Source organism: Theropithecus gelada, chromosome 20, assembly GCF_003255815.1.
Source record: "Theropithecus gelada isolate Dixy chromosome 20, Tgel_1.0, whole genome shotgun sequence".
Classification (NCBI taxonomy): Eukaryota; Metazoa; Chordata; class Mammalia; order Primates; family Cercopithecidae; genus Theropithecus; species Theropithecus gelada.
Window position 1 is genome coordinate 46,465,237 of NC_037688.1, and position 21,281 is coordinate 46,486,517.

A 21,281-nucleotide genomic window follows, 5' to 3' on the forward strand; every position below is an offset into this window, starting at 1 on the left:
GCTTACAGCCACTAGATCTGCAGTAGAACCCTTTCAGTAGCATTGGCCGCCTCAGGGTGGGACCTGCATTGACAGACTTAGTTACCCCTGAGCCCTCACGTGCTTCCCTAGAAGATGGGCCCACACGGCCTCTTTCTGCAGTGCCTGGATGGTTCCGGCTCCTGAGGTGAGAACCAGGCCAGACTGCTGGGCATCATGCCGAGCAGCATGTGCCCATGGTCCAGTTGGTTTGGTGGTGTCCTGGGGCTCCCTGCCCTGGGGAACAGGATGACAGGAGACGGCTCTCATGGCAAAGCTGTTTACTGCGTTCTCCCTGTGTGTAATTGGGCCCAGGGTGGCTGAAGCACAGCTTTGCCCCAGGCTTTGGCACTTCCAGCCCCAGGAGAGGTGCTGAACCCAAGCAAGGGATGTGTTCCCTGTGGGCAGCTAGTGCCCCTGGTGACTGCAGAGGTCACTGCAGTTGCCCAGGGCTGAAATGTCCCTGGGTTCCAGCTGCAGAATGTTGGGCTGGGAGGCCCTGTAGTCACTCATACTGCAGGAGAGAGAAGAAGGGTACAGGAGCCAGCTTCTCCCTGCCCTTAAGCGAGGTCAGCTCCACCAGGCTCACACACTCTAGGACCTCGGCCTGCAGGCGGCCCAGGAGCTCACAGGCGGCATGCATGGTTCCTGGGGATGGGAGGGTGAGGTCCCCAGTTGGCCTGGGCTGTAGAGACTGGGTGCTCCAGGCCAGCCCCTGGGTTGGGGAGGGGAGGGTATGGGGAGAGAGGAAGGTGTCGGCCTGGCCACCAGGCAATAGTAACCCACGCCACGCACAGCGAGGTCCTGCCCTACTCCCACCAGGCCCTTGGAGCCACAGCAGTTGGCTGTGGGGAGACCCTCACCACCAGTGGCCAGCAGATCATCCACGACGACCACCCTCTGTCCTGGCTCCAGGGCATCTTTCTGGATCTCCAGCTCAGCCTGGAGTGGGAAGTGGTGTGTGGTCCTCAGTCTCCCGCAGAAAACAGCTTTGTGTGCAGAGCTTGGCAGCTGCCACCCTAGGCCCTGACGCCAACCCCACTTTGCTGTTCCCTGGCTGTGTGAGCCCAGCCTGTGTCTCACCCTCTCTGAGCTCCCAAGAGCACTGTAACCACAGCAGCTCCACTTGACACGCCTGGGAGGGCCTTTAGAACTGGGGGAGAGTGGCCACGGTGGCCTGGCCCTCCCCTTCCTCTGGCCACCCCAGCCCCTTACCTTCCCGTACTCCAGGGCATAGGAGGCCCACAGAGTGGGGCCTGGCAGCTTCCCTCGCTTTCGGATGAGCACACAGCCCAGTCCAAGCTCCTGGGCCAGGGAGGGGCCAAAGAGGAAGCCTCGGGAGTCTAGGCCTGTCAGGGTGAGTGACAGGAGTGACTTGGCAGCATGGGAGTCCCCAGGGGCCAGGGTTGGCCGGTGGCAAGGGGTACATGGTTGGCTCCCAGCTGAAAGGCCAGTGACGTGCACCATTTAAGGAGTGTCACCTGTCACCTACCAGGAGTTGCTTCCAGGTCAGAGTGCAGACCTGGGTCTGTCTTTTAAGGGGCCACTTTTTAGCTGTGGTCCTGGGGGAGTCACCGCCCCTCTCCCCCAGCTCAGCAGCCCATCTTTAACGGGGCTGGTAGAAACCTGTCAGGCCTCAACTCTCTCTCAAAGGCAGCTCTGCCCCAGGGCTTCTGTCTAAAAACGGAGTCTCTCGAGGTGACCTGAGCTGTGATGGTTGGGGGACGCTCAGGGAAACCCTGCCCCAGCCTGGCAGGAGGTCAGGGAGGGCTTCCTGCAGGAGGTGAGAAGGGGGCTCTGGCAGTGCTGGCGCTTCCCTCAGGGCAGTGTGCAGGGAGTGGGCTGTCACGCCCTAGGAGAGGCAAGACCACCAGAACGCTCTGTTCTCCCTGGGCCACCTCTCGGGCTCTCCCGGAGGCCTCCAGGCCCCCCTTCCTTGGGTGGGCATTCCGTGATCTTCACCAGGGAAGGCCTGGCTCGTGGCAGGCGGTCAATACCAGCTCGCAGAAGGAACAAGAAGCGAGGCAGCTGGGCCCCGTGGATTCAGCTTGGGCACTCCAGGGAGACCAACTGACCTGGCGACTCGGTCACGCCTGTCCTGGGCTGGGGACCCGGAACCTGCGGGCAGGGCGCCTGCACAGCGCGGTGGCCTCGGGGGCCCAACCTCACAACCCTTCGGGGGCGACCCCAAGCACGGTGCCCGTCCCGGCGAAGGACCCCAAAAGCCCTCCCCCAGGTAGACGCGCAGAGCCCACGTGCTACCCTCGGCGCGCACGGAGGCAGAGGCGCCCTGGATGCGGCCACGCGGCACTCGCCTGCGATGTAGTCGATGCGGCCCCCGTGGGTCGCCTTCAGGTGTCGCGCCAGGAGGCCGATGGCGGCGCGGAAGGAGGCGGGGTCCTTCAGGACCGGCGAGATGTCCCTGGACCCAAGGACAGGCCTGGTGACGCCCGGGCCGAAGGAGGGCAGCGGCCCCGGGGGCGAAGGTTGAGGGTTCCCGCCCTGCCCGCCCCGCTTGCCGGACAGTGCCGAGGTCGCGGGCAATGCTCTCCCATCCGCAGGTCGGGACGCCACGAGGGCGGCCTGCGCTTGCACCTGAATAACACGCCCGGGGTGGGGAAGTCGGGGAAGCTGCGAATCCGCCGCTCAACCAGCTGCAGCTCGGAGTCCGCCATGGCCGCGTGCGAGGAGCCAGTGGCGGCCCGAGCGCGCCTGCGCGGAGACTGGCGGGGCCGCCACGAAGGGCGGGGCATCCCCGGGGCGCGGTTGCGCGGGTGAGGGCGGGGCTTCCGCGGGAAGGGGCGTCCCTCGCCGGAAGCATGTACCGTATTTCATGGACTGCTAGGCGCCATCGATTTTAAGACGCGCTCGCATTCCACGCACCACTGAGCAGAACGTTCGAACCGGACAAAGGTGCGAGTCAAGGCGCCCTTCCTTCTCTCGGGCCGCGCCTCTGACTGCAGCCAGGCAGCTGTGGGCCGGGGCCCTGGCGGCTGGAGGAGGGGCGTGAGCTGGTCTCGCCCACGCACCTGGCGCGCGTACGGGCCTCGCCCTGTCTCCGCTATTGGCTGAGATCCCCACGCTGCGCGCGGGAGGCTAACGCGCGGGGTGGAGGAGGGCGTGAGGAAGGAGTCCAAGTAGCAGGAGCGCCGTGCAGGACCCGGAGGGAGCAGCCCAGGGCGGAGGCGGCGGGCTTGGGCTGGACCGGCCGGGGGCGCTGGCCTCTCGCGGATGGATGGGCCCTGCCGTTGAGGTGGCTCTTCCCCGCCCGGACCTGGGGGAGAGTGGCCGGAAGGCGTGGCCAGGCCAGGGGGCGCATCCGCGATGGCAGAGGCCCTTCTGTCCGCCTGCAGAAGCCAGGTGACTCCTCAGCCTTGGGGTGGGGAGCTGTGAACCCCCTGGCCGCCCGAGGACTGGTACCCAGGGGGTTGCGTGAGGCACAACTCCCTCCAAACACAATTTCCTTTCAAAAAAATCCCCAGGGCTAAAATACTTTGTGCTCTATTCCAAAACTTTTCTTCGTTTCGCAGCCTTTTTTTTTTTTTTTTTTTTGAGACGGAGTCTCGCTCTGTCGCCCAGGCTGGAGTGCAGTGGCGCGATCTCGGCTCACTGCAAGCTCCGCCTCCCGGGTTCACGCCATTTTCCTGCCTCAGCCCCCCGAGTAGCTGGGACCACAGGCGCAGCCACCACGCCCGGCTAGTTTTTTTTGTATTTTTTTACTAGAGACAGGGTTTCACCGTGTTAGCCAGGATGGTCCGGATCTCCTGACCTCGTGATTCTCCCGCCTCGGACTCCCAAAGTGCTGGGATTACAGGCGTGAGCCACCGTGCCCGGCCCATCATTTCGCAACTTTTCCAGTTCAGCTTTGGCCTGGCATCTACTGCAGAAGGGAAAACCCACTCAGTGGAAGGCAGCCCCCAGGAGCCTTCAGAGCGGGGAGGCCGGAGGCTGCGTGTGGCTTCTGGGGCCCCCGTTCCAGGGTGGGTGGGGGACCTATCCTCTGATTCCGAGGGGCATGGCAGCGGCTGCCTCGAAGTGTGCCATGGTCAGGGCTGGCAAGGCCTGGGGCCTGGGCTCCAGACCTCTAGGGAAGGTGCAAATGGAGGACTCTGATATCTTCACATCCCCGCGGAAGCTGCCACATGAGGCGGGCCCACGGGCCAAGTGTGTGAGCTGCACTTAAGCCGTCCACATCCAGCCCAGGAGGCCTCGGCCTTCCCCTCCTTGTTCCTGACTCTGTCTCCCAGATGGCCCGAGGGGGGCCTGGGACTGGGGGGTACTGGAGGAGGGATCTGGGGACGGTTCAACACGGAATTGGCCCTGTCACCTCCTTCAACCCCGGGCTGTTGGGCTGGTGTAGGAACAGCAGGGAGCCCCGAGTCCTGCCCTTTGGCAAGGAATGCAGCGCTGGGCTCTGGAGAAGGTGGGAGGTGGCCGGAACTGGGCACCTGATTCTTGGCAGCTGCTGGGAAGGTATAAAAGGAAAATAAATCTCGGGACCCCAAAATCACTAAGCCGAGAAAAGCCAAGCTGGGAATTAGGCAAACCTGCCTCCTGTTTTATTTCTAAGTAACGTAGCTACAATGATAAAGACTACATACCTCTCTCCTAATTAGCGTCCAAGGAAATTCCTTGTGGACAAAGGACAGACGGAACTGGAAGTCACCCCTCTGGGGCTCCTGAGACAAATGCTTATCTGATTGTTCCCCTCCCTTATTGTTAACATAAAAATGCGGATTCACTGGGCCAGACTGAATCACGTATTCAGTGGAAGGCTGGCTGAACCAACGTATGTCTTACACATACTATCTTATGTCTCCCTAAGATGTAAAGGCAACCACCTCGGGCACGTGTTTTCAGGACCTCCTGAGGCTGTCACGGGCGCATCCTTAACCTTGGCAAAATAAACTTTCTAAATTGACCGAGACCTGTCTCAGATATTTGGGGTTCCCAAAGGCGTGAGACGGCAGTGTCCTGAGGTCTGAGGCGCCGTGGTCGAGGAGGAGGGTCCTGAGATCTGAGGCCCCGTGGACGAGGAGGAGGGCCGAGCACACTCCAGGGTCAGGTCCTGGGCAGGTGGAGTCATGCAGTCCCCCTGTGTCTGCAGGTGCCGTCTGTCTGGCCTGGGCAGGGTCGGGGGAGCACTGAGGCCAGAGCCGTCCTCCCCCCAGGCACTTGCAGAGCCAACCGGAGATTCCAGGCCTGGCCTGGGTCCACGCAGGTGCTAGTGGGACCAGAGGCACTTCTCGGGAATGGATTCTGGAGGTGTCAGACACTTCCCTAACTTTTCACAGCCCGGGGGTGCCCAGTTCTGGGAAATGAAAATTGAGAAAACAACACAGTTACTCCAAGCTCGCGTGGGCCCAGCAGCAGCACTTTGTTGTTCTGTTTGGAGACAGTCTCGCTCTGTCACCCAGGCTGGAGTTCAGTGGCGCGATCTCGGCTCACTGCAACCTCTGCCTTCCGGGTTCAAGCGATTCTCCTGCTTCAGTCTCCCGAATAGCTGCTGGGCTTACAGGCACAGCTATACTCCATGCCTGGCTAATTTTTGTATTTTTAGTAGAGACAGGGTTTCACCATCTTGACCAGGCTGGTCTTGAACTCCTGACCTCGTGATCCACCCGCCTTGGCCTCCCAAGGTGCTGGGATTACAGGTGTGAGCCCCCACGCTTGGCCATTTCTTTAATAGAAACAAGGGTTCCCCATGTTGGCCAGGCTGGTCTCAAACTTCTGACCTCAGGTGATCCGCCTGCCTTGGCCTCCCAAAGTGCTGGGATTACAGGCGTGAGCCACCACGCTTGGCCTTGAGCAGTCTGATGTGTCCCCTGCCCAGTCCAATCCCCGACTCCCATCTAATTGGCCTCAGTGTGGAGGCCACCTCAGTCCATGCGGGCAGCTACACAGACGCCTCCCCAGGAATCATGGGAACTCGGGAGCCGGCGCCCTCCCGACTCAGCCTCTCAGCTCTGAGGAGGCTGCTGTTGGAGGAGTGAGAACTTGGCGGGGAAGTCCCGGGTGTGGGGGACGCAGCTGCCAAGTGGCTGAGGGCCTGTGTGTGGTCAGCAGTGTTAGAAAGGCCCACCCTGAGCCTCTCAACTCATCACCCTCTCCTGCAGCTTCAGCCTCTCAAGAAGCCTTTCCCAGGGAGGAGCCGGCCCTACCGCGCTGCTGGGCTCAGTTCAGTGTGGCACTGAGCGGAGCCCGCACCCCTCCATCGCCTGGGTGTGTGTGGACCTCACAGCGCAGCCCCACTTAGTGGAAGCCTTGCTTGGTGGGAGGGCACTTTTCCTGGCAACAGAAAGGGAGACTTATGCCCCTAAGAGGAGCCTTCTTGGTTGAAATGAGTGCAGTTTGGTTCCGTGTCCCCATCCAGGCCACCTCTGTGCCACGTCAGATGCCGCATGGCCCTGAGGGCACCTTCCCGTCGGGACAGACTTTGAATTTTGGGTGCCGCTCAATCAGACAGAGGACTAAGGACACTCTCAGCCCTGGGCGGCAGCAGGCATGCCACATGAGTGTCCCTGCCCCCTTGGCCACCAGAGCAGGGGTGGGTTTGGCTGAGGAGGTTGCTCCCAAACTCCAGGGGCAGCAGAGGCAGCCGCAGGGTGTGAGTGAGTCTGTGTTTCTCAAAGGCTGCTCAGCTGTCCCAGGAGCAGGGGTCCAGGTGGCCAGACTCCCTCTCCTCTGTGTCAGAGACACCACTGAGCCCCTCGGCTGGGGCTGGCCTGCAGTTGGTGGGGACAGAGGGCAGGGAAGGGGTGAGGAGGGCAAGTGGCCCCCAGGCTTCACACGCGTGCCTGTGTATCTCCTCCATGGCTCTGCTCGCGGTGGCGTCTGGGCCCCTCAGACCCCAGTGGCTCACCTCGCCAGGTCTGAGTTGGCACCACTTTTCCCCCTGCAGAGGGCACAGGTGTGGCGGTGGGGGCAGCTCCCCCAGTGCCCAGATGGCAGCGGCAGCCAGGCTGTGTGCGCCCCCTCCCCTGCCCTGGGCCCCGTCTCCATGGCTGGTGTGGCCTGCACCCGTGGAGCCACTGCAGCCTGGGTCGCAGAGCAGGACCCAGCAGCACGGACTGGGATTGGGTGTGGAAGGCAGAAGCCCAGGGATCCTCCATGGCTGGTGGCCCTGGGCTCCTGGGGCCTGAGACTCAGGGGTCCTGAGACAGGGACCTCCCTGCTCCACTGCTGAGTCCAGAGGCAGGGACGCCAACTGCCCAGGTCCCTTTGAAGGAAGGGCCCTGAATATCTTCCTATGAAACTTGCCAGGCACCCCCGCCAGCCCCCCAACTAAGGGAGGTGGCCCTGCCCCGCCCAGTCCTAAATGACCCCTGTAGGGTGGACCCTCCCTGGGCAGGGACAAGGCCATGTGCCCTCCATGGTCCTCATTGCTGGGAGGTGCTGCCGATGTCCGGCGCTCTCCTGTTCCACCTGCCGGCCCACGCTGTGGCTCCCTGGCTGTGCAGAGCCACCACCTTCCTTCCCACGGCACGGCGGGCACCCAGCGGTTCCCACGCTGCAGCCAGGTCCTTTCGCCCACACAGCAGGAGCCCAGGCTGAAGTCTGCAGCTGCCCCGGGGTCCCGAGCTCCTGCGGTTTCACTCCGCGGATCCAGGGGCTGTGGGCAGCCACACTCAGCCCACATAAACAGGTAAGTGATGGCTCAGGGGCCTGGAGGCTGGGTTTGGCCATCTCCACTGTGCTCTGTGGGCTCTGGGCACCCAGGAGTGACACTGCTGACCTGTGTGTGGCCCGTTTTTGCTGACTGGAGTGCAGGCTGCACATGTCTCATCTGAAGGAGCTGTGAAGGCCTTCCCTGCTGGGACCCACATCACTGTGCTGGGAAAAAGGCCTTTGTGGCCACTGCACACTCAGGATGGCTGGGCCGTCCACACCCCACCCTAGCGGACCCCCAAGCAGGGGACAGAAAAGCTGCTCCTAAGAGGCCCTGACTGCGGCCCCCATGTCTGGACAAGGAGACGCATCCTTTGTGCCTTGAACACAGACTTCAGTGAAACTTTGGAGGCACCATCTATGCTTGTGTTTCTGGCCGATGCTGGTGTGATTAGGCCGTTTCTCCACTGGAGGTGAACATGGCCTGGTCTCATCAGGCCGCAAGGAGATGCTGCTCTGGGTGACTGAGTGGGATCAGGTCTGACACGAAGGTCCCTGGGGCTGGCCCAGCATGAAGGAGGCACAATGGGAACCTTGCAGGTGGGCCCTGGGGCCGCTGCCACTCACAGTGCAGCACCAGTCCACCCGAGACCCAGCGGGCAGTGCCGTTCCTGCCTCAGTGCCTGCAGAGCCTGGGGATTTGGGTGTCATCACAGGGCCCCTCCAAAGAGAAGCTGCCCATGTGGGAGTCGAGGACCAGGGGACCCCGGCCCCTCTCATGCTCCCTGCTGTCCCCCAGTGACCACCTGTGGGGAGCAGGAGAGGGGTCTTGGAGCTCCCCAGTCTCAGCTCAGCCAGGCAGAGGCCCGGGTGGCCGGCTCTGGACCTGCGGCTGCCCTGGCACAGTGTTGTTCTGGTCCCCGAGTCGCTCGGCTCCTGCTCCCTGAATCCTGGACACCACCACGTGTGCTCTGAGGCACCAGGGCCTTACCACTGATGGAGGCAGGGAAGAGCCCCTACCCCCGCCCTGTGCTGGCCACGGTTCATCCTGGGGCCCCAGGTGGGTGGCTGCGGCCCCGGCACAGAGATGGCTGCCTGCATACCAGCCACTTACCATCACTGCCCAGTTGCACACGTTGAGCTGGGGCTGCCCGGGGACCAAGGCCTCCTGGTGCTGCTGGACGACCGAAGTGATCCTGCTGAGGGCCTCCTGGTACTCAGTGCTGGCAAAGCTGGGGACAAAGAGCTCTGGTCACATGGCTGTGGCTGCAGGGGTGCGCCTGGGGCCGACAGTGAAGGACAGGGAGGGGCTAGCCTGGGAAGGCTGAGGCTTCAGGAGTCTAATGGGCCGAGAACCACAGTGGGCAGTCACTGTGGACCACGTGTTCAAGCCTACAGCGGCCCCAGGCCTCGCTAGGACAGGCAGCAGGCACCTGAGCCATCCTCTGCCCTCAGACTCACGGGCAATGGAAGAAATGGAGGCTCGGGAGGCCAAGCCCTGGCAGAGAGGCTGTGAGCAGAACCGTCCCGTCCTGTCCCCACTAGGGTGACCTGCCTGTGACCAGGACCTGGGACGTGTGGGCTGGGACTTGTGTGTGGGTCTCCCCAGTACTCGCTACTACGTAAACATTTACAAATACGACACAAACTTGTTTCATTACAAAAGCAATGTCATCCCATTGCCCAAAAAAAGCGGGAAATGGAGAGGAATAGCATCTGTGGTTCTAAAATTCCAATGCAAACACGTAGAGTGTTTGGATTCCTTTCGTTTTCACGAAGATACGATTACACAACTCGACGAGGTGCCGTGAGGGCCGCAGATTGCAATGCTGTGAATCTAGGGTCCATGGCGCTGTCGTGCCGGGCTCTGAGGACATCTGCAGAGATGATGCTTTTTCACCATTTTCAATCACTTCTAATATCGCCAACATGCACCTGAACAGACACCTGCCCCCACTGTCATCATGGAGATGCAGGGAGGAACTTCCACGAGTGTGAGGCTGAAGCTGGAGCTTGTCAGTGCCGAGGCCGGGAGCCGCATTGCTGCTGGTGGGGACGCGGACTGGAGCAGCCACTGTAGAAGGCAGTGTGGCAGCTCCTCACAAAGCTAGAGATGGGGTTACCAGGTGAGCCAGCTCCCCTCCTGATGGAGCTGGGAGGTGTGGGTGGACCTGGGCCTGGGGACACCGCTCTGTCCACTCCAGGCTCTGTGCTGCCTTCCCGTAGTCACCATCCTGGGCTTCTGAGCTGCACACTTGGTGGAGGAGAGGTGCTGCTGAGGAAGTGCCCAAATGGTCCCTGAGGCCATGGGAAGGGCTCCAGCCCAGGAACCTCAGTGCAGGCTCAGCCCCGTGGCAAGGTGGTTGCCCCGTCCAGAGGGTGCAGGAGCCTCGAGCGACCTTGGCAGTGGTGCTGCCACCCTCGGTTCTGTACTGCTCTCTGCTGCCTCCCACTGGCCCTACACAAACCCAGGCCGATTGGTAAGCAGAGAACAGCCTGGGCAGAGAGCAACTGCTGTGCTCAGGCCTGGCTCTACCTCTGCACAGCCACTCCCCTGACGCTCCTGGGACTTCCCAGGACCAACCCGATAGGGCAGAAATGCTGGAGACCACTGGAAACGCATGTGCCCCAGAACCCCAGACCAGCAGCAGGAACTGGGGACCTGCTCATCCTGCTGGGGTGGGGTGGAGAAGCCTCCAGCCAGGCCTAGCCCAGGGAGACAGCTTTGGGCAAAAAAAAAAAAAGGAAGCCAGAGTGTTGGGCCTTCCTCCAGCCAAGTGTTGGGGCCTCTGTGTCACCCCTAAGGAGCTGCCAGAGGGCACGTGGGCTTGGTACTGGCGACCATGACCCTCGAGACTCCCAAGGGTAAGGGGAGGGCATCCCTGAAAGCTGGCAGGCAATGGCACAGGCTCCGGCATCCTCGATAGGGTGAGGACAAGGCCCAGAGAGCAGAGGGTGGAGCTGGGGCTGGCGGCTTTCTGCCATTCCTCCTGCTAGCTGACCTGTGTCCTTGCACCTCCTGCTGGCCCCAGGGCCTGGACACCTCCCCTCTGGCCTCAGCCATCCCCAAAGGCAGTTCAGAGTCAGGGACACATCACTGGGGGCCGGGTGGACGGTGGCCCAGAAGGCACAGAAGTGGGGAGACCACCAGGGTGGACAGGAGCAGGCGCCCTGAGAGGAGGGCAGGCCACCAAGCATGTGTGGGCACGAACAGCAAGAGGAGACACAGGCACGGGGAGGTGGCGGGCAGGGTGCAGAGGGGCTCCATCCCTGTGGAGCCTGCGTTTGGGGGAGTCCGGCTGGCACCGCCCCAGCAGTCAGGAGGCCCTGCACTGACTTACCTCAGGGGGAACCTCTCCCCCGGGTCCCGTCCCAGGTGGAAGATCAGGGGCAGCTTCGTGTGGTCTTCCAGGCTGTGAGTCGTGACCCCGGAAACGTTCTGCCCAGGGCAGAAATCAATGCCCTGCAATGAGAAGAGGAGGGAAGGTGTGTCCTGGAGCCCCTGACCGCGGCGTGAGGGGCCTCATCTGCCCGTGTCCTGGAGCCCTAACTGGGGGCTGTGGGGGGCCTTGTCTGCCTGTGCCTAGCAGTGTCCCTGGTACTCAGCATGGTGCAGGGCACTGGCTGAACGCTGAAGGACTACTGGGCCTGTAAGCATCCTGTGGAGGAGGTGAAGCCACCCGCTGTGGACCCCCGAGATGCGTAGCTGGCATGCCTCACGTACCCCGTTTTCATGTACCCCTCTTCTTTTAAAACACCTTAGCCAGCCTCACATCTGGACAGCCACTAATTTCATGGAGGAAAGCCCCTTTTAACACCCCACTCTCTGCTGGGGATGAGAGGGAGGGCCTGCCCTGGGAGAAGGGAGAGCCACAATGCCCAGAATCCCTATAGAAACCCTGACACGGGGAAGAGCAGGACCAACACCTGAAAGGCGAGAGAAAACAGACAGAGCCAGGGGGTTGACGCAGACTCACACGCTCAAGAAGGGCGAGGATTTCACAGTAACCACAATTCTCTCTCTGCTGCCGCCCCCCGCCCCCACCCCCGGGCTCCCTGATTCGGGAAGGGGGAGGTATGCCTCTAATATTCCCAGAGGGGGTGCTGCAGGCCAAGGGGTTCATCTGAGGACTGTGCCAGGGGCTCCAGCAGCCAGGAGACTGGGCCACTGTGTGCAGGGATCCCTCAAGCCTTGAGCCAGGGTGGGCTGGGACAGGTGCAGCCAAGCTGCTTGCCTCTGGCACCAGTGACTGAGCAGCTCCCACGGGCATCAGCCGTCTGACAAGCAAACTGTTTCCTAGCACGTGGCGTGTTTCTGGGAGGGACAGCTGGTCAGCGGAGCAGACCATGTTCTGCTTTTCAGTGGAGGAGGGAGGTTAGAAGTCCACGCAATTCCACTGACGTGCCCTGGGCTGCAGATTCCCGAGTCCACGGCTGGAAACCAAGGGCCGCGCTCAGCGTGGCTCAGGGCAGCAGTGGACACGAAAGTGGCACCACAGGGGGCCGTGTTGGGGCCTCCCGGACAGACAGCGTGTGGATGGACAGCGGGAGGAACGGCCACACTCTGCAGGAAGATGCTGGCAGGTAATGGGGAAGCATCTCAGTCAAGACACATGACGTGACCTACGGCCGGGACGCAAGTCAAATAAGCTGTTTAATCAAGACCCGGCTGATGTGTGCAGATTTCTCTCTCACTGCTGTGTTCCGAGGGAGACCTCACCCTGGGGGCACCACGGCAGAGCCAGCCATCGCCGTGCACCTCTTCCTCCTCACTGAGCCAGCACCGAGTGCCAGGCACTGGGCATGTACGGTGGGGTGCAGGCAGGGGCCTGGGAGTCAGGACTGACTTTTAAAAGAGAGGTAGGAGGGGAAGGGATGATCCCGTAGACAGGCAGACGCTCGGGGATTTGGTCAGGAAAGGCCGAGGGTCTCGCGGATTGGCCTGACCTCTCCTGCTTCCCACTCTGTGGTCGCAGCAGCCGCTGCAGTGGGGGATGTGCATGGCCCTGGTGCTCCTCTGGGTGACCGCCGCATCCTCTGCACACCTGGTACCTGCCAGGCACCAGTTCTCTCAACGAGCACAGCACCGAGGACGCGCTGGGATGTGACAGCGTACGGCGAGCACGGCAGCCAGGGCTGCCCACCGCACACGGCTCAAGGGCCTGCGGCGAGGAACGCATTCAGGTTTGGGAACCCAGGGCAGGGCCTGTGCTCTGCTGGCAGAGAAGCCAGGCACCAGGCAGGGCAACTGGTCCGATGGCTGGGGTGGGCCTGTGGGCTGATCTGATGGCTGAGGTGGGCCTGTGGGCTGATCGGACGGCTGGGGTAGGCCTGTAGGCTGGGTGCCAGCAGCTGGGTCTCCAGGTAGGAAGGGGTCCTGCGGGGAGCAGAGCGCTGCAGGGGTCAAGGGCCCAGCCTGAGGTGGGCAGAGGAGGATCCTGGGGCGCCAGGAGAAGATGGGGGCAGAGCCACAGGACCCAGCAGCGGCAATAGCCTGTGAGGGCTGGTGTGCACCCTTCTGACCTTGCTGCCACCTCACTGGCAGGCACTGGCCAGGCTCCACCCGAAGGCCACTCTGCCAGGAGGAGCGACTCGGTCCGGCCTGGCCCCAGGGCTAACACCCATCCGTGGCTGTGGTCTTCCTCATAGCACCTTTCCCTCCTCCCCCAACGGCCCAGAAGGGAAGGTGTTGAGGACCCCATTAGTGGAGGGCTGCGGGTGCTGGGGTCTACCTGGCATCAGCCAATGGAGGGGTCCTAGGAGCAGTGACCTGTGGTCAGGTCACACTGAGGACTCTCCAGGCCCAGCTGGTTCTCAGGCTCAGCCTTCAGAATGGACACTAACAAGGTCCCTCCAGGTGACCTGGGACCAGGGGACGGCAGACCAGCACACAGCCCCGAGCTGTGACCACACCGGCCTGCGCCTTCAGAGTAGGGGCCAGCCCAGGATGCACAGTGTGGCCTCGCAGAGCAGTCACCCCGGCATGTGGATCCCCCAGGAGGGACCCCACTGGCCCCGGGTGGGCAGCTCGGGGGACATGACCCCGTCATTGTCTATGATGCTCCAGCTGGCTGGGCCTCACTGTCCCCTGGGAGGGAGGAGGGCGGACGGGGCCGGCATTTGGAAGAAAAGCATCCGTGTTGTCACAACGGGAGGTGGCAGCGGCAGTGGTGGCAGGGAGCCCAAGGACCCGGGACCTCCACAGGCAAACTTGTGACCCACAGAGTGACCGGCAGAGGCCTGGAGTGTGGATAAGGGACCTGCTGCCAGAACCCTGGCACCCCCCCCCCCCCCCCCCCCCGTCACGTGGGCTCTGGGCAGACTCGCTGTGGCTGCAGGCCAGCTGCTCTCTGCCTTTGCCCACGAGGCTGATGTGGGCCGAGTCCCGGCTCCAGGATGGTCTCCATGGATCTGACAGCAGCAAGCAACTAACTCTGAACTATTTGACCCAAACGACGGAGGGGCGAGGACCCCGGGGCCCCCAAGGGCTTCCTGCTGGGCACATCTCTCCCTCGGGAGCAAATCCACAGAGAGCCCTTCACCAGCTCTGGGGATGCCAGGTCCCATCGCACGGTATCACCAGGAGGTGACCAAACCGTTGTGCACAGCTGGTAGGTGCTCCCAGACAGAGCTGCAGCCTCAGCCCAGCGACAGTGCTAAGGCCCAGCACAGCTCTGCCCAGGAAGGCAAGGGCATCGGGCATGGAGCTATTCTACGATGCAGGTGTCTCCACGAGGCCCCAGGGAGAACTGGAGAGGCCCCCCCACCACAAACCCCCCTCATCCCCCCACCCCCACCACAAACCCCCCCCACTCCCCCCACCCCCCCCACAAACCCCCCCCCCCCCCACCCCCACACTGCCAAGGGTGTTTTGTCCGTCACAGGCTCCCATCTGACCCACTCAGCCACGTGTGATAGGAACCAGAGGGTCTCTGTCGTCCGCAAGGCTGGCCAGCTGCCAGAGACCAAGGCCCAGTCAGTGCCCTCCAAGAGAACCCCAGGCCCACAGGGCAGGTGAGTCCATGGGGCTCCGGCCACGGGCTGGCCTGCCGAGCCACACCTTGTGGGGCTGTGGAGCAGGACGGGAACAACAGGATCACGGACTTGATACCCACGCAGGACGCAGATTCTCCCCGGCAGTGGCCACAACAGACAAAAACGTCACAGGAGCCCACTGTCATCTGCTCTTAGGCTGGAAAACAAATTCTGATTTTTCTTTTTATGCTCAAATTATGTGTCTAGGCCAGGTACGGTGCCTTACGCCTGTCATCCCAGCACTTTGGGAGGCTGAGGCAGGTGGATCACCTGAGGTCAAGTGTTTGAGACCAGCCTGGCCAACATGGTGAAACCCCATCTCTACTAAAAATACAAAAATCAGCCGGAGATGGTGGCAGATACCTGTAATCCCAGCTACTTGGGAGACTGAGGCAGGGGAATCGCTTGAACCCTGGAGGTGGAGGTTGCAGTGGGCTGAGATCATGCCACTCCACTCTAGCCTGGGCAACAGAGCCAGACTCTGTCTTAAAAAAAATTGTGTTTAATTGGATATACTTAAAAACCCATAAAACTCCAAAGAAAAAAACTCCAGGTTCCCTTCTTGGAACATTCAGCTGTGGCCCCCTTGGGCCCCATTTGCTGACCAGCAGCTTCAGCCACGTCAGGCCCCTCCCCCGGCCCTCCCCACCCCACGACGCTCACAGTCCATGGTCCTCATTTTCTGCATCTCAGGCTGCGATTTTTACGAGTAAGGACATCTGCCCCGGAACAGGTGAGTTCACTACCGACGACCCCACTCTGCCTACGGCCATGAGGCCAAGCCCCGGGCCCTCAGGACCGCGGCGTCTGCCATGTGGCCAAGCCCTGGGCCCTCAGGACCACGGCATCTGCCATGTGGCCAAGCCTTGGGCCCTCAGGACCATGGTGCCTGGTGTCAGGGGCAGCCCCCAATACTCTCCAGGGAGTGGAGTGACGCGGTTAACAGCCTCCCTGCCTGCCGGTGCTGGGGGGCTTCTCCTGATGTTTTCTGAGCCCTTGCACAAACATGTTCCAGCAAAGAGTGGCATGCGAGTGAGACCCAGGCTGCGTCAGCGGCGAGTCTGCCTGCAAAACCTTCCAGACTTTTACAGGCGCTGACAGGAGCCTGGGAGGCTCAGCCCGGGAGCTCTGTGTGCCCTTCTGGCTGCAGCCCGTCCACTCTGGACACCAACTTGGGCAAAAGCGGGGCTCACCGACCTTGTCCCAACAGGGCCAACGACAGGGACCCCATAGAGGGCCCCGGAGAGGGTGAGGGGTTGCGTGTGTGACAGTCGGGGACCAGCCCTCCTTCCAGAGGGTTCCACATACTGCCGGCCTCCAGGTAGCCAGGAAGTACCCATGGTGCTCACTAGAGCAGCCCTGAGGAACCCTGGGAGTCTGGAGAAGGGCGGATCACGGAGAGGGCCGGGGGACCGATGCCCAGGACGGCCCTCGCAAGCGGCAGTGTTGGGTAAAACCCGAAAAAAGAGTGGGTGCAGGGCCTGCACAAGGTGGGGAGAGGCCAAAAACACTCCTGGGCACTGGTGCCCTCCAGCTGCTGCCCCGCGAGCAGCTTCACTCCTCAGCCTGGGTGCTCAGCCCTCAGCTCCAGTCCTCACTTCTAGTCCTTAGATTCTCCATTAAACTGAATGATTTTCTTCCCAATTAAGGCAGATTAGCAGGGGGTTCATATCTCAAGACTTTGATGCTGGGAGTGGGTGGGGCTGAGAGAGACCCCTCAGGAGGGGGTCGGGGATGCTGGAGGTGGGGATTAGCAGGGGCCAGAGAAAGCCCCGGGGAGGGAGCAGGAGGCTCGGGGCGAGGGCTCGTGGGAGAGTCTGGCACTGACAATACTGGGGTAGCCTGGGGTGGCCGGAGCCCCAGGCCCTGTGCGTGTGGCGTTTCACCCTCCCACGCTGGGGGCTGCTGTGGTGACGCTGAGGCTGTGGCCCCCATGTAGCACCCGGGCCAAGCAGGCCACACCCCTATCGCCTCCAGCCTGGGGTGTGGGCGAGGCTCAGGTGCCCTGGCAGGATGGAGAGGCCCATGGGGGCCACCTGACCAGGGTCTGGGCCAGGCTTATAGCTGTGCGGCAGGGCTGCTGTCACCATGCGGGGCAGGAAGAGGTCCCTCCCTCGCCTCCAGCCTGTCAGCTGCCACACCCTGGGCCACGCTGAAGGACTGGGGGCCACGCAGAGGAGGCTGTGGAGGGGGTGGGGCTCCTGCCTGTCTCACCCTCCTGTGCCTCCCCAAGGATGGCACTCAGGAGCCACATCTGGACAGAGATGGGGGCAGCTCCCCCCGCGCCCGTGTCCCGAGCCCCGTACCTGTCTGAAGTTCTCCCAGGAGTTGGTCCAGGTCCAGAAGTGAGCCTTGTGCTGCCCGAGGGTGGTCGCCATCAGCGTGTCACCGCGGTAATAGAAGACGGGCCTGTCGGACGGGAGGGGAGGACCATGTAACGATGGGAAGGACTCGCTGGGTCCACCTGGGGGCTCCGGGCTGCGTCCGTCATCAGTGGCTCATGTCTCTCCATGCCTCTGCGTGAGATCTTGGTTGATACTTTACAAAGATGATCGAAAAGTGAAAAGGCCTGTAAGGTGGCCGGGGCTGGGGTGCCTGGGCGTCCCCTCATTGCTGGTCCTTGGCGAGGTCAGGCCAGGCCCTGGGGAGGGTGGGCAGGTGAGAGGAAAGCGGGTGGCACGGGGTCTCCGGACCACGTTGGGCCTGCGAGGCAGGAACGGGGAGTGGGGGACGCAGCCGGGCACCGTCTCTCCCCACAGTGACCAAGCACTTGTGCCAGTTCCCGAGAGGGGACAAGTGAGCAAAACGCCCTCTGTCCTGCCCCGGAAAGCCAGAGGAGGCAGCTGCCTTGGGCCATCCCCACCTTCTGTTTCCCATCAAGCCTTTGGAATAATCCTCATCCCTTCAGGGCCGCCCAGGAAACGTGGTTTGAGTGAAGTGGTGGCTGCTCTCAGGGGTAGGAAATGGACTTCGGACACCAAGGATTTAGACAGAAGTTAAGAGCCGGACAAGCCGGGCCGTGGACTTGGCAGAGCAGCGACTCAGGTGGAAGGAAACTACAGGAAGCCATGGGGCACCGAAAACCAGGCTGGGCAGGGAAGAGGGGTGGGGTGGGCAGGGGCGGTGTGTGCCTGGGTACAGGCAGGGATGAGGCCCCTCTTCCGGCCTCGCTCTCCCTCCTAAGGCTTTCCTGAGAGCCAGGGCCTCGCTGTGCTTGGACCTTCCCAGGGTGGCTCCCGCCCCACAGGCAGGTCCCCAGGTCCTCTCGTCACAGGCCTCCGCCTCCTTCAGCACTGGGCACGAGCACGCCTGTGTCCGGAATGAGGGGCAGCTGGGCCTGGGGTCACACCTGATCATCAGCTCTGGGCTTCACCACTTGGATCCGGGGGAAGGGGCCGGGGCAGTTCTAGCACCAACCTGTCCATCAGCCGGCCCTGCAGGAGGGCGGGGAGGAGATTGAGGCCATCAATGGCCCTGTCTCTGGGCGGCGTCAGGCCCGCAAGCGCCAGGCTGGTGGTGAAGAGGTCCATGATACTGCCCAGCTGGTGGCTCACCTGAAACACACGACAGCAACATGCTCAGGGCACTCTGTCCCGACCCGATGGGGCTGGGGGCCAATCCCCGGGGGGACGTGTGCCCCGCTGCCCAGCTGGGTCTACAGATATGCACACATGCGCACATGCCCATGGCAGGGACTGAGCGGAGCCACAAGGCCTGTGAGTGGCAGAAGGGCCTCTAACCAGGTCTCAAAGACCCCAGAGCCCGGCCATGTCCTCACTCCCTGGCAGCCTCCTCTGCCCCTGTGGATCAGATGAAAAGAGAATCACAGCCCTGCCAGGGAGATGCCAGGAGGTCCCACCTCTCCAGGCCCACCTGTCTGGAGAGGACCGCCTCGCTCTAACACTGAAAGCCCTAACGCCACCGTGAGCCCTGCCCCTTAAGTCAGAAAAGCAGATGGACGAAAACCAGGCGTGGAGGGGCAGCTGAGGCTGGACAGGAGCGCCTCTGAGTGGCTGTGGTGGGGACGGCTCCTGACACACCCAGGGAGCTCCAGGACAGGCAGGAGGGACAGGCAGGCCAGGCCCTGGGGAGGGTGGGCAGGCGAGAGGAAAGTGAGGGCTTCACACACCCTGGGATGGCCACAGGCCTGGGCCTGCTGCCCGGCAGACAGGTGGACGCTGACTCACCTGGCCTGCGGCGATGTGCCCCGGCCACCACGCGAGGGCAGGCTCCCTCATCCCTCCTTCAAACGTGGTCTGCTTCCCACACAGAAAGGGGCCGTTGCTGCCAGCTGGGAGAGAGGGGCCCCACGTCAGGCCACTGGGACCCGATGTCCCCAGGCCCTCCCCCTTCCCAGGTGACACTGAGTCACTGAGACCGGTCATGGGGACAAAGGGCCCGGCCGGGGCGCTCTGGCTGGAGTGCGAGATCCGAGCCTCGGGGCAGCCCTCCAGGGGCTCATCTGAGATGCCGCGGCTGCAAGGTCTCCTGGGAAAGTGGCAACGTCATGCCCACTGAGGAAACGGAAACGCAACCACAAGGTATCAGCAAGACTCAGAAACATACACTCCCACAGCAGAGGCCCAGGCGCCGGTGCGCAGTCGCCGGCTGGTGCTTCCCGAACGTGAATGTTCACAAGCCTCCCGGTGTGTGGGGAACTTAAAATGCAGCCAACTTCTGGCCCCCTATGGTTCTGACTCCGTCAGTCAGGGTGGGGTGCAGGAATCTGTGTTTCGGACAAACCCCCAAGACTGGATTTTGGTCTCTGAGCCATCGCTTGTGGGAAGTGCTCATGGGGCAAAGGCCAGCTCCGGTGCCGGCACCATCCCCGGCTCACGCCCAGACATGGAGGGAGGAGGCAGGGGGCTCATGTCATGAACAAAAACCACTCCTGCTGCTGTAGCCTGAGCACCTGAGGCGCTCTCAGCTTCAGGTCCCCTGAAAAAAGGGGAAAAGGAAACCAAGGGGCTGGCTGTGGTGACTCACACCTGTCATCCCAGTACCTTGGGACGCTGAAGCAAGGGGATTGCTTGAACCCGAGAGTTCAAGACTAGCCTAGACTGGTTTCTACCAAAGAGAGACCATGGCTAAACCCCAACTCTACAAAAACAAAAATTAGCTGGGTGTGGTGGCGTGCCTCGTAGTCTCAGCTATTCAGGAGGCTATTCAGGAGGTGGGAGGATCATCTGAGCCCAGGAGATCAAGGCTGCAGTGAGCTGAGATCACGCCACTGCACTCCAGCCTGGGTGACACAGCAAGACCTTGTCTCAAAAAAAGAGAAAAAAGAAAAAACGGGATGCGGTGGCTCACGCCTGTAATCCCAGCACTTTGGGAGGCTGAGGTGGGTGGATCACGAAGTCAGGTGATCGAGACTATCCTGGCCAACACGGTGAAACCCCGTCTCTGCTAAAAATACAAAAAATTAGCTGGGCATGGTGGCGGGCACCTGTAGTCAAAGTTACTCAGGAGGCTGAGGCAGGAGAATGGCGGGAACCCGGGAGGCGGAGCTTACAGTGAGCCGAGATTGCGTCATTGCACTCAAGCCTGGGCGACAGAGCGAGACTCTGTCTCAAAAAAAAACAGTATTTTTCTGGTAGTGAAAAAGTGACCCAGGGGACGTGAAGTCACCGCAATTCTTTCCTGCGCTGCCTTCCAAACCCCCTTGAGTGGCAGCGTGGGGAAGCCTCTGAACAGAACCTCGCAGGCAGCTCTGCTCAGAGTCCCTCACAGGCGAACACGCCAGCACCCAGAACCTGGCCTGGCTCAGGGAGGGCCCTGCTCATAGCAGCAGAGCCACAGAACCTGTGAGGGGACAAAGGATACTGAGCTAGGGATAGTGGCCACTTCTAGGGGACACTCGGCTCGCAGGAGGCCATGCTGTTCTTTCTTCTTTCTCCTTCTCTCCCTGACTCCCTCCCTTTTCTTTCCTTCTCTCTCTCTCTCCTTTCCCGCTTTTTAAATTTTTCTTTTAGAGACAGAGTCTAGCTCTGTTGCCCAGGCTGCAGTGCAGTGGTGCAATCTCGGCTCACTGCAAGCTCTGCCTCCTGGGTTCATGCCATTCTCCTGCCTCAGCCTCCTGCATAACTGAGACTACCGGTGCCCACCACCACGCCAGGCTAATTTTTTATTAGTAGAGACAGGGTTTCACCATGTTGACCAGGATAGTCTCGATCTCCTGACCTCGTGATCCTCCCACCTCAGCCTCCCAAAGTGCTGGGATTACAGGCGTGAGCCACTGCGCCCGGCCCCCTCCCCCGCTTTCTCTGGGATGCTCTGTTTCTAGTCTTGTGCTGGGTGCTGGGTGTGGGGGTTCTCATTAAAAATAGGTACGTATGCCATTTGTTTGTATGAAACCCAGCACTTTGGGACGCTGAGGTGGGTGGATCACGAGGTCAGGAGATCGAGACCATCCTGGCTAACACGGTGAAACCCCGTCTCTACTAAAAAATACAAAAAAAAAAAAAACTAGCCGGGCGAGGTGGCGGGTGCCTGTAGTCCCAGCTACTCGGGAGGCTGAGGCAGGAGAATGGCGGGAACCCGGGAGGCGGAGCTTGCAGTGAGCTGAGATTGCGCCACTGCACTCCAGCCTGGGCTACAGAGCGAGACTCCGTCTCAAAAAA

The 21,281-nt window shown here is 61.8% G+C and overlaps 2 protein-coding genes across 8 annotated transcripts in view; both read right to left on the minus strand.

Annotated features, from left to right (window-relative positions):
• Positions 1-287: 287 nt before the first annotated feature.
• Positions 288-2,730, minus strand: APRT (adenine phosphoribosyltransferase). 5 transcript variants are annotated; one of them, XM_025369938.1, is made up of 5 exons: positions 2,614-2,730; positions 2,334-2,440; positions 1,234-1,367; positions 882-960; positions 288-532 (listed from the first exon to the last, which is right to left on the minus strand). In XM_025369938.1, exons 1-5 carry the CDS (start codon positions 2,691-2,693, stop codon positions 528-530), a joined length of 405 nt encoding a protein of 134 aa, XP_025225723.1. In that variant the 5' UTR covers positions 2,694-2,730; the 3' UTR covers positions 288-527. The 5 variants fall into 5 exon arrangements, with proteins under 5 accessions (XP_025225723.1, XP_025225720.1, XP_025225722.1 ...); XM_025369935.1 differs by having other exon boundaries at positions 288-666; XM_025369937.1 differs by having other exon boundaries at positions 288-733.
• Positions 2,731-4,544: 1,814 nt separating this feature from the next.
• The window catches only part of GALNS (galactosamine (N-acetyl)-6-sulfatase), a 41,925-nt gene continuing 25,188 nt past the window's right edge, over positions 4,545-21,281 (minus strand). For all 3 annotated transcript variants that reach the window (XM_025369932.1, XM_025369930.1, XM_025369931.1), the window contains 6 exons: positions 18,849-18,952; positions 18,079-18,215; positions 16,968-17,070; positions 10,968-11,089; positions 8,741-8,858; positions 4,545-5,329 (listed from right to left, as the gene is read on the minus strand). In XM_025369932.1, coding sequence (XP_025225717.1) covers positions 5,243-5,329; positions 8,741-8,858; positions 10,968-11,089; positions 16,968-17,070; positions 18,079-18,215; positions 18,849-18,952 — 671 coding nt within the window. In that variant the 3' untranslated portion in view covers positions 4,545-5,242. The remainder of the gene's footprint in view (positions 5,330-8,740; positions 8,859-10,967; positions 11,090-16,967; positions 17,071-18,078; positions 18,216-18,848; positions 18,953-21,281) is intronic.